The sequence below is a fragment of the Eulemur rufifrons genome, chromosome 19 (assembly GCF_041146395.1).
Source record: "Eulemur rufifrons isolate Redbay chromosome 19, OSU_ERuf_1, whole genome shotgun sequence".
Taxonomy (NCBI): Eukaryota; Metazoa; Chordata; class Mammalia; order Primates; family Lemuridae; genus Eulemur; species Eulemur rufifrons.
Window position 1 is genome coordinate 94,134,837 of NC_091001.1, and position 17,290 is coordinate 94,152,126.

The 17,290-nt window shown below is 52.2% G+C and overlaps 1 protein-coding gene across 2 annotated transcripts in view; it reads right to left on the reverse strand.

Annotated features, from left to right (window-relative positions):
• The window catches only part of PLB1 (phospholipase B1), a 124,893-nt gene that overhangs the window by 17,704 nt on the left and 89,899 nt on the right, over positions 1 to 17,290 (reverse strand). For both annotated transcript variants that reach the window (XM_069495155.1, XM_069495156.1), the window contains exons 39-48: positions 17,084 to 17,149; positions 16,129 to 16,229; positions 15,033 to 15,114; positions 14,234 to 14,338; positions 13,027 to 13,122; positions 12,408 to 12,479; positions 6,450 to 6,515; positions 2,419 to 2,479; positions 1,824 to 1,882; positions 129 to 196 (exon numbers count right to left, since the gene is read on the reverse strand). In XM_069495155.1, coding sequence (XP_069351256.1) covers positions 129 to 196; positions 1,824 to 1,882; positions 2,419 to 2,479; positions 6,450 to 6,515; positions 12,408 to 12,479; positions 13,027 to 13,122; positions 14,234 to 14,338; positions 15,033 to 15,114; positions 16,129 to 16,229; positions 17,084 to 17,149 — 776 coding nt within the window. The remainder of the gene's footprint in view (positions 1 to 128; positions 197 to 1,823; positions 1,883 to 2,418; positions 2,480 to 6,449; positions 6,516 to 12,407; positions 12,480 to 13,026; positions 13,123 to 14,233; positions 14,339 to 15,032; positions 15,115 to 16,128; positions 16,230 to 17,083; positions 17,150 to 17,290) is intronic.

The window sequence follows — 17,290 nt, forward strand, 5'->3', positions numbered from 1 at the left end:
TCCCTGTGTCTCAGTGCTGGGCCACCTATGGGAACCCACCCTTGTCTCAGGGCTGAGCAGGGAAACACAACACTTGGGCCCCTTTGGGGGCGTATCGTCAGGAAGGAATGTGTCAAGAACACCCTCACCTCCAAGACAGTCCCCTCCAGGACGTGGGTGGGTCACTGAAGTTGTCTGGTCGAGCTCCCACTGCTGTCTATGAAAAGCAAAATAAACAATAAAAAAAAAAAAAAGATTCCAAGCCTGTGCTAGGCTGGGGCATGAGGCCGCTCTGGCCCCAGGGTAGCAGCCAGGACCTGGATTTGCTATTTCTAAAAACAGGAGTGGCTTTTCTCCAGCCCACCCTAAACTCTGAGTTGTCTTGACACATTCTTCTCCCCAGTCCCCTGCCTACGACCAGTAACCAGTCCTGTCAATTTTTCCTTCCCAACCTCTGAGCACCCATCCCTTTCTTTGCTTCCTTTGCCACGTTCCTGAGACTCTCACCTCCTTGCTACGGATCACCCTCTGGCCTCGGGTCATTGTTCCCTCCTGTGCACTCCTTTCCTCATGCCCCACCCTGGCTCTGACCCTTCAGTATCTCCCTTTCCTTCAGGGTCAACGCTAAACCCTCCACCATGTTCCCAACTGGCCATAATCTGGCTTCCCCTTTCCTATCCTTGTGTGCCCCTCCCTCCCTGTCCACACCACCTGCAGGCCTAAGCAAACTGACCTGTCACCGTTTCTAAAACATGAGGCCTTGGGCCGATCTGCCCTGTTACCACCCACTCCCCATCCCTTCCTGGAATGCTGGACTTTCTGCTTTCTAGCCCCTTAAATCGCTAGTCATTCTCTAAGACCCTCAGCAGGGGTCTTAGACCCACCGCCTCTAATAAAGCTTTCTCTAAGTGCCCTGTCTTAAAACAATTTTTTTTTAAATTTACAAAAGTAACATATGTTGACCATAACCAGTGAAATGATACAAAGATTTTTAAAAAGTGAATAATCTACCCCCACCTTAGGAATCCTGCCCCCTGCCACCGATCCCACACGCCCTCCTCACCCCTCACGCCCACCCCACCTCCCCACCACCCGAGCTAGTGAACGGTTAGCAGCCTGCTGTGTGCCTTTCCACAGCTTCTCCATGTCCATGCCAACATGGAAACACATTCACACCCATGTGGGGCTGGCGTTTGTTCTATAGAAATGAATACCCTATTTGAAAGTCCTGTATGTCATCTATATGATTATGTATCTCCTTCCACATAAAGTTCTTGTTTTTCTAGCTAGACAAGTTTCTGGGGGGCTATGGCTGTGTCTCATACTTTCTTTTTTCCCACTCGGAATTGCTAATAGAGGGTTATACACACAGCAGTGGCTAAACAGTTGCTAATGCAATTTTCACTTAGTGGGACTGTGCCATGTGTCAGTAATTGGGTTTCCTCTAACCCAAAGAACATGCCCTTAAGTAGGGTGGGGGGTGTTGGCCAGTGTGTGGTAAGATTTGCCACCCTTTGAGTCTGGGTAGATGGAGATGAGGCCCCTGAGAATGGCAGGCAGGCCTGGGCAAGGGCCATCACGCAAGGATGGAACGCCTGGAGTAGGGGGAGGGGTGTTGCTTCTCCCTGGGGATTGAGGGGAGGCCCTGTGGAAGTGAGGTTTGAGCAGGACTGGAGAGGTAGAGGGACAGGACATCCTGGCTGTGCTTCAGTGCCTGACACAGGCAGGTCCTCAGTCATGCGGGCTCCATGCTGGATGCACAGCCCACACCGAGGAAGAGCCAATTCTGCACAGGGCCTGGCTGGCTCTGAGGTGCCCACCCTGGTTCACGGCTCAGTACTCACAGTCAGCCAGTCACCCAGGGCGGCCACTACTTTGATGTCTGCAGGTCGGAGCTCATGGACTAGGAGAGACAGGCAAGAAGAGAGATGGTTGTGGTGGAGGCAGGGGACTGTCTACCTTTTAAAATATAAACTTTACCCCAAGGCTGTAACTCTGCCCTGGCCCCACAGGTCCCTACTGCACTCATTTCCAGCCTAAGGCTTTAGCAATTTTGCCTCTTCCATTCATTTGGAGCAACTGAGGCCCTGAATGGCTATCGTCCATCCCCACAGGAGCCAGATCACAGTGGGGTGGTCCAGGGAAGTTCCAGCCACAGGGGTCATATAGCACAGGACAGTCCCTGACTGGGCAGGGAGGACTGCAGGGCTACCACTGGGACCATAAAGAGATAAGAAGTAGGATTTGGTAGAAAGTCCTGTGCACCTCCACATGGGAGCCCGGCTGTGGCTGCAGGCCAGCTTCCCCTGGGCCTCCCAGGATCTGGTCTGCATTGCATGGCAATTAGCAAGACCACCTTAAAGCTCCAGGGTATGGGGTCTCCCACCCAACCTGATGCTCAGCAAGGCCCTTAATTGAAGGGGTGATGTTTTCACTCACCAGAGGTTGGGATGCTACTGGAAAGATTCAACTCCACACACAGGAAGTCGCTGCCCCAGTTCTAAATCAATAGGAGAAAAGACACAGCACCCAACACTCACCGTGCAGGGAGGTGAGTTTCAGCCCAAGAAGAACCAGCTAAGGAATTTTTGGTGGAAGCTAGAAATACAGCACTGTAGGGATCATGTGAGGGTAAGAACTGTTAGTTGTAGGGGGGATAAGAGGGAAATGAGAGGGGGAGAAATGGGTGTCTACCTAATCCTAGGCACAACACATACTGCATGCACCATGCGTGTACCCCAACACATGCACCCCCACAGAGCCTTCCCCCTCCCAGTCTATCTACATCTTGAATGGAGCCAGTAGCTGCCCCAAAGCAGGGGAGAAAACAGTGAAGTCATACAACAGGTAGTCAGTTTCCCAAAGGAACACAAGACTTGGATGCCTAATACAAGAGATTATAGGTGTGTTTTGGTGGTATTGTTTAGCACCAAGCCAATTGACACTAATTACAATGCAAGGACCTAAACAATAATTAGTTAAAATATTTTTAGAAAAGTAACACAAACTTTTTACAATTGCAAAGCTCCTGGTTTCTATATATCTTTTCTGTAAACCTGTATATCTTTTGGCATATTTAACTTAAAAGCCACCAATTCCTCATATGTGTATTACATTAATGTAAGCAACCCTGAATACTTTCAGTCAACTTTCCTCATCTCTGTAATGCACAGCATATTTTCCAGGTGCCCCAGAGGGCACAGAAATGACTAGTACCAGGAAGCTGAGGGAGAAGTGAATCTCTTCCCAAAGTCCCAAATATCTCAGTGCCGACTACACAGTGGGGCTCTACCAACAGGTCGACCAAATCTCCAGGTATCTGAGTGCCGGAGGCTTTAAAAGTTCGTCTCATCTGTTCAGTCAGATAATGACGAAGACAAGCTTTGTTAAGGTATCCCTATCATGAGGGGCAAAAATGAAACTACTTTTAAATATTATTTGCTTAGTCCAGTGGAATTTAGTTTATTCTAAGGCATTGCTTAATTCATCACACTGATGGATTTCTTCTTCCAAGAAGAAGTAAAACTGTTCGGAGGTTTTACTGAAATCAAGAACATACTTGCATGCAGATGACAAATACTTGGGGGATGTGCAATTTAAAAAAAAGTTATAGAGCCATCAGCACATTAGAAATGCCTCCCGAGACAAGCACGTTCCATGTGGATGAGCCGGCATAGGTTAGAACTTGCGCATGCTTGCCTATCATGGGAAGAACCACATGCCGCATCCTAAACCAGTGCATCCCCGGCCCTTGGGATCGTATTAAATTGCAAATTCTGATTCGGTAGGTCTGGGGTGGTGTCTGGGACTCTGCATTTCTAACAAGCCCCTGGGTAATGTTGATGTTGCCTCTCAGTGGCTACTTTATTATTATTTTTGCTTTTGTTCTTTTTAATTGAGACATCATAAGTGTACATATTTGTGGGGCACAGTGTGATACTTTGATACATGTTTATAATGCATAATGATCAAATCAGGGTAATTAGCATATCACTGCAACCATTTATCATTTCTTTGTGTTGGGAACATCCAAAATTTGCTCTTCTAACTATTTGAAAATATATGATAAATTGTTGTTTAACTATAGGCACACGACTGTGCTATAGAACACTAGAATTTGTTCCTCGTATTTAGCTGTAATTTTGTACCCATTACCCAACCCCTGGCTATCCTCCTTCCTCCTCAACCCTTCCCAGCCTCTGGTGACCACTATTCTACCCTCTACTTCTGTGAGATCAACTTTTTTAGCTCCCACATGTGAGCGAGAACACTCGGTACTTATCTCTGTGCCTGACTTAGGTCACTTAACATAATGTCCTTCAGGCTCATCATGTTGCTGAGGATGACAAGATTTCATTACTGTGGCACTTTAAGTAGCAAGCTATTAAAACAAACACATGCCCTTCTAGGCCCGGGTTTTTAACCTCTTCCAATGGAATACATTATTGTTACTTCTTCTGTCTCACATGGGACTGCAGAGCCAGGAGGGCAGGTCCAGACCCGCTCTGCCCCCCACTGTCTACCCTGCGCCTGCTCCATTTAGGCAGCCAATCGGTAAATGTTGACTAAATAAATAAATGCCTGATTGACAAGATGCAGCTGACATTTCAATTACAATGGCATTTGGTCACTGGTTCAATGAGGACAAGCCTCCATGGTGCTAGTGTGAGCCCGAGAGACTCCAGAGAGGCTATAGATGGCATAACCCCAGCCAGGAAGCTGTTACTGCTCGTAGCCCAGAGCCTGGCATCTGCCAGTTCTTTGATCATTTCATACAGGTCAGTCTCGTCAGCTGGCTTCCAAGAGGTCTTTCCCCAGTCACTCCTGCTGACCTCCAAAGTGTCCTCCACACAGCAGTCAGGGAGATCTTTCACAGAGACGTGAACCAGATCATGTCTGTCTCTCCTCAACAGTCCAGTGGCTTCTTGCCTCCCTGCACCTGAATCTAGCCTGTTACGCAGGGGTTCAGGCTCTGTGTGACCTGGCCCCTGGGCACCCCTCTGGTCTCAGCTCCCCGCTCTCCACGTCCCCAGCCACTCTGACCTGCTTTTTCTTCCTCAAATATATCCAGCTCAGGCCGGGTGCAGTGGCTCACGCCTGTAATCCTAGCACTCTGGGAGGCCAAGGCGGGAGGATCGCTTGAGCTCAGGAGTTTGAGACCAGCCTGAGCAAGAGAGAGACCTCGTCTCTACTAAAAATAGAAAGAAATTAGCCAAACAACTAAAAACAGAAAAAAATTAGCCGGGCATGGTGGCACATGCCTGTAGTCCCCAGCTACTTGGGAGGCTGAGGCAGGAGGATCACCTGAGCCCAGGAGTTTGAGGTTGCTGTGAGCTAGGCTGATGCCATGGCACTCTAGCCCAGGCAACAGAGTAAGACTCTGTCTCAAAAAAAAAAAAATAAAATAAATATATATATATATATATATATATATATATACCCAGTTCAGCCCCACTTCTGAGCCTTTGTGCTCCCTGGTCTTGTTTCTGCTCTCTATGCAGCTGTGTCTTTTCTTGTGCATATCTCAGTTCAAATCTCCCTCAGAGGCCTGGCTTGCACAGCGCATCCGAGTGGCCAACTTCCCTCGGCCCCAGCACCCTTTCTCACATCACCTCCTCAGAGCTGCCGTCGCAACTGAAGTGATCATGTTTAGACTGTCTACTGGATGCCTCCCTCGTAGAGTGGAAGCTTCATGAGGGCTGGGACCCATCTGTCTGGTTTTCTGCTCTATCGCCCTGGGATAGTTTCTGGCACACAGTAGATGCTCGGTAGTTGTGGAACTGTATTAGGCTCTCACTTCCCCGGGTCAAGACCACGTCTGATAATTCTCTGAATTCCCTCCAGCCCTGAGCACAAGACTGGAATATAAGTCTCAGGTGTGAAAATGAAACTGGTGGCTGAGCCCCTGTCCTGTGGCCAGCAGACCTGAGACCAGGCCTGCCTGAGAGGCTTGGTGGAGTCTAAGACCCTCCAGGCCATCTTTGGAGTAGCGGTCCCTAAAGCCACGGCCCTGCATCCCCAGAGCTAGAATGATTAATTTGAACCAAACAAGGCCTGTGGGCCCACGTGAATATGCCTCAGCTTCCTTTCGGGCCCAGCCCCTGGAAGTGAGATTCCCTCCCACTCAGCTTCCACCTTCCAGGGAGTCGACAGAACATCAGCCCCCTCCTCCCCCTGCTCTCTCCTTGAAGGGCTGAGCTATCCGATCTGAAACCTTGCCTGCGAGCAAAGGATGCAAAGGTCAAAGAAAACCGATCCATAGGCACTTCCTTTGGCTGGCTGCTGACGTCAGGTAAGCAACTTGAGAACATGTTAGGACAATCCTGGGGCTTTCTGTACATTCCAGTCCCTGGTACGTAAGAAGGGTACATTTCTGCTTCAGCTAACGCTCTGAACCCTGCACCACACCCACGTCCTGGCAGGTGGCAATGGTCTGTGTCCGAGAGAGGCAGATGTAAGTCAGGGGTTACCTCAATGGCTGGCTTGGTGGGGTATGTGTAGTTACTGTTCCAGGAGGTTCTCAGGAAGGGCTCATTCTAAGAAAAGAAACCACAAGGGGAAGTTATCTGACAGCATTGAAGTTTACTTAGGAAAGTTAAGAACTAACAATTCTGCCCTCTCGACTTATTTAACATGATTCTTCAGCACTTAAATAGAAAGAACTGTACAAACATAATTTCATTCATTCCCCCAGAGGGTTTTACATAACAGCTTTGGCAAGGGACGTACAGTAAAGGTTTTGAAAGGTTCCATCCGTATTCTAGTCTGGGCTCTGTGATTTCGCTTTCATCCTGGCAATTTTGAACACATCCCTAATCCTCAAACTTTTCTATTTTCTTTCCTTTGTAATTTCTCTGGCAAGGGGTTCACATTTCAGCATTTTTTTTCCCTCTTCCAGGAAATGTTACGATTATCAATATATTTTTGTTGATAAAAATGTATTGTGTGTCTGTTTTTTTTTTCCTGCCTCCTTTGAACTGTGTCTTCTCCCCTTTAGGTTGTCTTCTTATATTTTCGTCTTTTTTCCCCCTTGTGAAACACCCTCTTTGTTCCCTATTCATCTGTCTATTTCACAGTTTTCACACAAGCCCAGTCAAGAATCCACGTTCACCCAGTTGCAGGTGACGGGTTAATCGAAGAACGAAGTAGACAAAGGAGAAGCAGGGAGAAAGCGAGCTAACGAGAAATGGGCAGATGATTGTGAAGCAAGATCACGGCGATAAGCCTGAGATCAGGAAGCAGGCCCAGGGCTGTGAACACTCTCACACAACGTCTCAGTGGAGGAGAAAGGCCAGAGTCTGAAAATTTGGAAATAAAGTGGAAATAAGAAGAGAAAACCAGAATTTTGTAGGAAGACTCTTTAGAGATCAATTCCAAGGGTTAAAAACCAATTGTCCATGGGCTGAACACAGCAAAGAGATGTTTTGTTTTACTTTATTTTGGCCCACATGGTGGAGGAGAACAGGGAGGAGGGAGAGAAGGGGGAGGAGAGAGAGAAGGGGGAGGAGGGAGAGAAGGGGGAGGAGGGAGAGAAGGGGGAGGAGGGGGAGGATCTCCTGATGCTCTCAGAAGGGGTGTGCTCTCTCCAGTTCTGGCCATACCACTTCCTCTTGTCTCCTGCCTGACCCCATGCACACAGTCATGTTCCTGCCTGCACTATAGACTTTGCAACACCCAAATGCCCTCGCTTTACAGATGAGGAAGAACTGAGGCCCCAGGTGGGGAAGGGCCCTGTGCCAGGTTAGGGAGCAAGTGGTGAGTGCAGAGCTGGGGCCAGACCTGACTGGCCTCTTGCCTGGGTCCGTTCCTCACACTGGACTCAGGCCAACAGAGACCCTGTTGGTCAAAGAGGGAGAGAAAGAGGGGACTCAGCAGTCACTGGGAGGACAAAGTCCACATGCACAAAGCTCTCAGCCCCCAGCAAGTCTGCCCTTTCCTCTGAGCCTCAGCATTCCTTTCTGAAATGGGACATCTTTCACGGAGCAGCACCCAGCCCCAAGAGCAGGAAGTGAGCCGTAGGCAGTCTATGGCAGCGTAAGAGGGGAGTGGGCTCACGACAGCACATCTATGTGGCTAACCGGGCTCATCTCAGGTTAATGTTCAGCATCCCCTGAGCATTCGCCCTCAGATGGGGCAATCTGGGACATTCTGTAGATACCTGAACACTGTCCTAGTGCCAGGATGAGGGAGGATGCAAAGAGGTCTCTCCCCGGTCAGGTGTGGGGGAGCTGGGAGAAGCACCTGAGAATAGGGTGTCCAGTAAGTACAGATGTTGCTGAGGAACTGCAGCAAGACCTGGAGATGTGTGGTCCTCAGAGACAAGACTGGGGTGGCGGGGAGATGCTCGTTATTATCCTTCCCCTGCTTCAAAGGAGTCCCGATGGGGCTTAGGGTCTAGGGGCTAGCGCTAGTCCCAGAGTGACCGCCATGGGAAGAACCAGAGGGCAGAGACAAAGCCTGCCCTTTTGGGGGTGCTGAGAGTGAATCTGGATGGTCTATTTCATCCAATTATTTGATCATAGGATCCATGCGTTGGAAAGTAGAGACAAGCTATGAGGGTCAAAGGTCAAGGAGACCCTGGAATGCAGAGGGGAGAGAGGCGAGGGCAGGAACAATAAGAACCGTCTAGGGTTGCTGCAGACAGGCGGGCTGGGGTGATCGGGGGCTTGTTTTCAGCCAGGTTTATTGACCATAATCACTCGGTGCAGGCATGAGTCAGACGGTTTAAAGGCCCGGAGTCAAGCAGATGACATGCAAGAGGGATTCAGTTTAGTCTGACTGGCTCTTGATGGTTAGGTTTGGAACACCAGCGAGCAGAAAGCGAAGCCAACCGAGTGCCAATACAAGGAACCGTTCTGGTAGTTCCAGCTGTGCAAAGATGGTGGGGACTGTCTGGGGAGGCAGAGCCCAGACAGCTACCTGATGTGAGTCAGTGGCCATGGGACAAAGTCACAAGCATCCTGGCTGCATTACTAGGTGAAATGCTCGAGAGGGAAGGAGGGGGGATTTGCTCCTGTGCTGTGCTGGTTGGATCCAACTGGGTGTACGGTCACCAACGTAAAGGGGGCCACATTCGGAGCAGAAACACCCACGTGAGACGGGGATGGCAGTCAGGTCTGCATAAGCGGCCGAGAGGACTCACAGTAGCGGCAGTGGTATTTCGTGAGGCTTCGTGGTATATTCTATCCCATTCCATTCAAACAGTGCTGGTTCTTCCCCTACGTTGATTTCTCAACCTGTTAGTGGGTAGCCACTTGGCAGTTTGAAAAGCTCCCTTAAGAGAGCATAGACATTTAAGCAGAGGCTGCAGGCATGTCTGGGGTGGGACGTGGTAGAAGATTCCACTATTACATGAGAAACTGCACACATAGAGGTCTGAGGCCCTCCCCACTGAGATCCTAAGGTTATATAATTCTCTGTTGTGTTAGGATAGGAAGGTGGGACTAGTTAACCTTTAACACACACGGAGACCGGGATCTGAGCCCCGGTGGCGGCAGTGGGACCGGGAAGAGGACAGGTAGGAGGGGCACAGGGGAGAATCCTATCAGCTAGGGTGCCTGACTTGTCTTGCCCATAGAACTCGAAAACCATGATAAGTTGACAGAAATAGGGAAGTCCTTAGGAGCAACAAGTTTGGGAAGACAAGTATTTAGTTCCTATTGAGACATTCCTTGCTCAAAAATTTATTTTTCAAATGAATGTTGAGTTTGAGGCAGTGATGGGGTCAGGGCAGGATTAGATTTAGAAGCTCTGAGCATTAAAAAGATAATAATGTCTCCTGTATGTAATTCAACATAGAAATGCTGTTCAAAAATAAAGTAAGTTTAAGGGAACTCAACAAACATCTGCTTTTTCTCATGAGAAAAGGCAGGATGCAGCCACCCGCCTCTTTCTCTGGCATCCCCAACCCTACAGCCAATCTGCCTTTGGGGTACCCTCACACCACACAGAGCTTCCATGGGGAGATGTATTTTAAGAGTTGGAAATACAGGATTGGAGTTGGGGAAAGGAGAAATGAAGACATAGATTGAGAGACTGCGGACTCCAGTGCAAAGAGATTCCACAAGAGATCCTGGAAATGGATACAACTCAGGGTGAGGGGTGTGGGGAGGGAGAACAGGACTGAAAGATGAAGGTTCCAGAATGGCCACATTCTCAAACCTGAGAGAAGGAAGCAGGCTCATTAAAAGAGACTAGAAGGGTCCAGGTGGCTTTGTGACCACAAAGCCAGGGAGGAATGAGTTTCGAGGAGGAGGAGATTAGCTTGGACAAACACTCCGAGAGGTCAGGAAGACAAAAAGCTGAAAAATGACCAGGTGGTCTTGCAGACGTTGGTTCAACCAGCTGCCCTGGGGTCAGGGAAGGAGTGGGCAGAGAGCCGATTAAGGCAGGGGAGGGAGAACAGACCAGTCCACAGAGCAGCGATAAACTATATAAATCAAAATAATAAAACTCTGGCTGTAAAATAATTTGTCCAAACTGCAAGTACAACAGAAATCCACAGAGTCGGGTTAGGTTGCCCTACCTGGCACGCAGAAGGTGCTGGCAGTTTGGGGGTGAGGGGGAGAAGGGAGGCGGCTGAGAAAGCTCCAGCTCATGGTCCCTTCCCCCCTGCATCCTGCCTGTCGCCTGTTGCCTCTATGTTTAGACGCATCTAAGACAAAAATATGTGCTGCCTGGCCCCTGTCTGCTCACACCGAGATGCTGGTGGACTTTTATATCACTCCAAGGCACATGGGAGGGAGCAGATGGGGCCTGAGGAACGCAGGATGCTCAGAATGCAGTGAAGTGGGGCTGGCCAGCAGATGGACCCTTTTAGAATGGCTCCAGGGTTGCTTAGCAACAGCTTCTCCTGGGCTGGGCTCTGGGGTTCCAGGAGGCTGGGTTTGCTCTCCTCTACTCACAGTGGCTACAGCGGGCTCTGTGCAGAAGGGAGGAGCTGAGCCCACTGTGGCTGGCTGTGCTGGGTGGAGCACCACCCATTTGGGGCTCCCTGCCGGGTGGGGGGCAGGGAGTGGCAGAGGCTGCCTTGATGGTTACTGGGCTCTCCCTGACCCAGTGCCCAGGCTCCAACTTGGTTCTTAATACGTGCTTGATGGGAGAAAGCACAAACGATGGCTGCTGGTCGGGGTTATTACTTTTATGATATAACAGAAGGGGAGCGGGCAGTGTAGAGAGGGCCCTCTATGACTGATACTCAGTGTGGCCATACAGGTTGTTAAAATATCGAAATGTCTGCACTATGGTTTGTAGTCACTGCCTTGAGTTCCCAAATGCCCCCACTACCCAAGTTGCCCTGGCTCCTCCCCTGGAACTCCCTGGGCATCTCAGGATATGGCAGATACAGGGTTTACACCTGGCACACTAGGGGCCCTAGGGCCTCACCCCAACCTCTTGGCCAGCATCTGACCATCATGCCTAGAGGCATCCATGTTGTGCTGTTGTCACGTAATCTATCTCCTTTGCTCCAAGTGCTTGACCCAGAAACTGAGCCCTCTGTGACCACTATCTTCCCGTCCCCATCCCTCTTCCTGCCATCTTGCTCTCCTGATGAGGTTGGTGGTGCACAAGACAGCCTGGGCCTGAGACTGGGGTGGGGAGGGCAGCAGGCAGGGAGCAGGGGGTGGGTGGGTGTGCCCTCTCTCTCAGGAGCCCCAGCAGTCACAGGGGGGAGCTGCAGGTCCATTCCCCAGCCAGCAGGGTGGGAAAGGGTGACACAGCCCATCCTAGAGGGAAACCCAGCCTCCCAGATCGGGTCAGGCCCTCTGCTTTTATTGCCGCAGAGGGCTCTCTGGCCTTAGGCCTTATTTGGGTAAAAAGCCATAAGGCAGGACCAAAAAACAGGAGCTGGAGGCAATGGGAACATGAACCTGCCCCCACCCTGATGCCTGAAATCAAGCTTAACAACACTCACATATTCCTCCTTAAAAGGAGCCCTGAGCTGCTGTGTCCTCAAAGGCCCGTCCTCTGGGTCCCTCCTCCACATGCTCTGGGCTGTGCCCTTTGCTGCTCCCCTCTGTGACCCTCTCCTCATGGAATCTCCCCAATGTGGGCTCTACCACCTCTAATCCCAGCTTCTGAGCCTGCCTGGTGCCTTGCTAGGCCTCCAGCCTGCAGTGGGGCTTTTCCATCGGCCCCAAACTCGGCCGCGAAAGCGAGCCTTCCTGCCAGGCTTCTGGCTGCTTGGGTGCCACCGTCATGAACCTGCCTGTCTCCCCGGGACCCTCTCCCTTGGCAGAGGCTCAGGCCCCTCCCTCATCCCCAGAGAAACAACAGCTGCTGCACTCTCTGCCCTTCCCCAGCCCCGCGTCCTCCAAAGTCCATCCTCACGGCTCAGTACAGGGTGGAGGTGGGCACAGGAAGCTGTGGGGGAGGACAAAGGAGGAGGCCGAGCTCTGAGCCCAGGTTTCTGGGGAGGAACCTCTCACCTGCGTGGGGCAGGTCAGGGGGATCTCTGCTGTCAGGTCCAGGGTGTCCGCTTTGCTTCCGAGTGGTTCCAGCTGATCAGGAAGAAAAGAGAGCCATGGGCGTGCTAATCTGTTTCTGCTGAAGTGAACATCCCCTGGCTGCGTCCCGTGGGGAAAGCTCGGAACTCGATTTCAGGGGGTTTGTGTCCACCCCTGGCTCTGGCCACTGCCAGCTGTGGGCTATGGGGCCAGTCACTTAGCTTCTCTGGGAGTCACCTTCCTCAGAAACTCATAGTCCATCCCTAGCAGGGCTGTAGAGAGGCTTTAATGGAGATAACGTGGCTTAAACTGCCCAGCATAGGAAATAGTGAATGCATGCGGGGTTTCTGCCTTGCATTTTTCTGTGGAGAGTCCCTCCTCGTGGTTCAAAGCACCGAGGAGAGGGTGCTGTGGAACTCAGGCTGAGCACACTCTTAAGGACTCTGTATTTCCTATTCTATGGCCTTCTACAGATGCGCCAGCCACTGCTCTCTCAGCCTTGCTGCAAAGGGAAGCCAAGAGAAAGGCTACAATCCATAGCGACTGGTGCTTCACTCTAGACTAGAACCCCAGGGAGCCAGGGATGCCACACTTATTTTACCATATTGACCCAAAGGGCCCTGGAGAGCTGGGAGTGGAATTGCTGACTCGGGTGGATGCAGTCTGGGGCGAAGAAGGATGTATCCGGGCGCCCATCCTGAAAGACACAAATATATTTCTCCAGGATCCTATTGGTCCAGAGGGAGCCACAGCCAAGTATCCCGGCCCCCGGGACTGCCCACAACACGCCCTCCTCCCCAGGAGTGCTCCAGGTCACTGGCCCCTCCAGGGCCCAATCACCTTAAGAGGGAGATCAGAGCCATCTCCCAAGTGAGTAGCTTTGGGTGACCCCAACTCCCTGCCCTCCTATCTGACCCCCAATTCTCCCTTATTTAATAAAAAAAAATATGCTATATTTATTTTTAGGCACATTCCACATAATGCCCATGCCATGGATGACAGAGAGAGACACTCGTCCATGAGAGAGCCTTGGCCAGCCAGCAGGGAAAAGCTTCTCCTCAGCCTGCTGGTCCCGGTGGGGAGAACGCAGCCAAGCCTCGGGGCAGGGCTGGGCAGGGCTGAAACCCGGGCAGGGTGCCCTGTTCTCCATCCTCTTCCCTCTTGAGGCACTTGGGGGCACACAAAGCTGCTGTCCCTCCAGGTCGGTGAGGCCCGTGGGATGGAGGCCCTGGGGGGACAGACCCCAGTCCTCACCTGGTTCACTCATGGACCTTCTGCTCAGAGTGGAAGTGCCAGGCAGAGGGCATGACCAGACAGAGCAGAGGATGGCGAGAACCCTCCCTTATAACTGCAGTGTCACATGCAGGAAAGACCATGTGTGGCAGTAAGTTAATAAACTGGAGTTGGACGTGTTCAACTACGGGCTGTCCTGTTATTTCCCCTACGATCTTAGGAAGTATACTTCACATCTCTGCACCTCTATTCCATGCAGGTGATAATATTAATACCTCCAAAGGTAGTTGGGATGGTTTTGTCTATGGGAAGCCCATTGCCTGGCATGAAACAGGTGCACGCTACGGTGGGGCTGCTATCAGGAGTAATGGGGCGCCCCACACCTGGCTGCCTCTGGGAACACAGCTCGGGCATTCAAGGAGCCTGCACTCGCCAAAACAGCGTCTGGAGAGCTCCGTCTTCCCGTTTTATTCACACGCGGAAGCACTTGGTATTTCTGCCTTGAGTTTCCTCCTCTGAGGCCCCACGACAGGCTCTCCCCTCCAGCAGCCCACGGGCGAGGGTAGAGGACGTACCGCCAGGACGGGGACCAGGACGTCGTGGAAGAAAGGCTGCAGCACCACAGAGAAGTCCTCCCGCGTGTCGTAGCGGCCCGACTCCACCAGCTCACGCGTGCTGCTCTGAGGACACGCACGGGGACTGTCAGCACAGACCCTGGGTGGGCTGTGTGCCCAGGGGGGCAAGGGCAGGGATGGTGGGCAGTGCCCCAGCCCCCATATCCCCTGGACACGGGGCCACCTCAGCTCATCCCTGGAGAACACAAACACACCTGATGACGAATCCCTTTCCAGAGAATTGAGAAACAGGTTGAGCCACCTTTTTGTTTTGGTTTTAAGTGGATTGCAATCTCTGAGGGCTAGACAGGAAGTCCCACAAGGAATAAAAACCTGGGGAGAGTCCCCAGAGGCCCCCAGCCTCCAGACCTGCAAATTCCCCTCTGTGGCCTGCCTTCGGAGGCAGACGGGAATGTGGCGGTCGGGGTAAAGGGGGCAGCTGGGCCTCCGGGAGCAGGGTAAGGCAAGGTGGTCTCACGGGGCATCCGGGGCTACTGGCCAGGAGCTGGGGTGAAGCCTCCCAGGGTAGCTCAGGAACAAGGCCTTTGCCACCTGGGTCCCACTGGGATGACTCCAACCAGGGCACCTGAGGCCCCTCAACCAGGTGGGGCAGAGGAAGGGACCCAGGGTGGGCGATGTCTCCCCACAAGCCCTGAATAGCTTTTCCTTCTCTGTGTACCCCCCAGAGGGATTTTGGGCCATGTGTACGAGGGAGAATTGGGGAGGAGAGGACACAGAATGGCGCCCTTCTGGGTCTCACCTTGTAGGCTCTGCTGAAGGCCTCCAACCTGGCCAGCTCTTGGGAGTTCTCCCGCGGGGTCAGAACGCAGTTACACAAAACGCTGCACAAAGAGAGGGAGGCAGGGGCACCTAGAGCCGAATCTCTGGTCAGGGGCTGGTCTTGGCTGCCGGGGGTGGGGTGGGGGAGGAGCGGCTCCCCCTTGAGCCCTGGTTTGGGAGCACATGTGCCCTGACATGGGTACTGGGGAAAGTCCCAGGGGAGGGACCTGGTGTGAGTGAGACCCTCTCATATTAACACAGACAGGCATCGGTTGGCAGGCGCTGGCCTGCAACAGGCTATGCTGAGCAGATGAATTCAGGCAGTGAAAGTTCAATGTCCAGTTAAAAAATAATATGAAATTCACCCTCTGGTATTGGAGCTGGCATTTTGGGGCCTCTGATGCTCACGCCCTCGGATCCCTCCTCCGTTCACACTAGTGCCCTACTGTGTCCCCTGTTATCGTGAGTTATTTCACAGTCATAAAATGCACTTATTGTTAAAAGAGAGATTATCTCTAAAGCACTTAAAACAGTGCCTGGTACACAGTAAGTTCTGTAAGGTTTGTTAAATAAACAGGTGCATGTTAAGGTATAAATAATAAAATACATACCCACGTACCTAACACTCAGTTGAAGAAACAAAATGTTCCCAGTTTGCAGTTACTTGTGTCCCTCCCAATTCTCTTCTTCCCCCATAAAGGTAACCAAACCCTGTGTCTCCTCCTCTCCTCGCTTTCTGGTGCAGTCTAGCCACATGTGTGTACAACCCCATATGTGGCCCCTGCTCATGGTCCAGGTGACCAGCCTTGTCCCAGCCTCAACCTCTCCCCTCCATGGCTCCCCTGTGTCACAGAAGATCCTGCCTGGCACCTTGAGGTCGCATGAGGGGGAGTCAAGGGGGGAATCGCAGCTCCAACCTCCCAAAAGGGCATGGTTCTGGCTCAAGTCCTCCTTTACAGACTTGGACACGTGGACACACCAAGTCACCCAGACCCTGGGGAGTCACTGCTGCACGTGGGCCGGACCAGGAGGTGAGGTGAGGGCATCCAGCCTGGGGCGAGCCGGAACCAGCCTACCTGGCCTGCTGCACTGGGCATCTGTCTGGGTTTCCCAGGAACACCTGACGGATGACGCTGGGGTCCATGAAGTCCACGAGGTTGACCAGGGCTCTGGGTACCTAAGGGCAAGGCTACAGATGAGAGAGGGATCCAGGGGCTTCTTCCTCAGGCTGCCTTAGGGCCCCGAGAAGTGGGTACTGGCCAGAGGGCCCCTTTAGAGCCCCAGCTCAGTCGGTCTGAGTTGAGTTCTGGGCAGGAGTCTGTACAGGGCTACCGCGTGGGGCCCTGCAGGCCGTGCATCACACAACCCCACTGGGTGCCACCCACATGGGCTGCAGTGGGAAAGGCACCTCCTGGAGTGGGACAGTTAATGCTAAGAGGTCAGCTCTATTAAGCCATCATTTGGTGAGCCCAAATACATTAGCTTTAAATTTGGTGAGAAGGTGACCTGCTAGCCAGGCCATTAGCCCTTGACCAGTTCCTTCCAGACCACCCTGACCTATCTCTGCTGAGCAGGTGTGGAGACTCAGCCATGCCGCAGAGCACTGGTGGTCAATGTGCGCCCTCCTGGGCAGCAGTGCAGCTTATCCTCACCAGGGATGGCGGTGGCGGCAGTTGGACACATTGCTGGGTGCAAGACCAGACAGAGGTTTGCTCTTGACACACCCTGTGGCTCACAATGCAGTGTCCAGCTGGGGTCACCTGGCTGCCGCCACCAAGGAATGTCCCAGGTAGTGGAGGGGGTACGATTAGACAATAAACTGCCTCCTCTTCTTCAGACCCGAGATCCTTCTGGGCTGATTCTGAATGGAATGAGGCTTCCCTGGGGGTAGACCCCAACCTTTGGAAAGGGAAGGAGCCCTATCCTTGGCTCTCTCCTTGAGGGGAGGGGGAACTTCCACCATTCTCTCCCCCACCCACCTTCACCCTCACCACGGTTGAGCTGTTACCAGCTGGGGGAGCCCCCGCCCACCTCTCTATGTAGGATGTCCAAGGCATTACGGAGATGGTCAAAAAAGTTGGCTGCAGAATACAGATTCTGGAAGGAGACAGGAGGGAGGGAGAAGAGGAACTGGTTAGGGTGAGAGGGCAATGGGGCAGTTATAGGCATCGCTTCTGGCTCTGATCCCAAGGACTCGTTCTCCCTCTGGCCTCCACCTGCGGCCAGTTCATCGTGTCA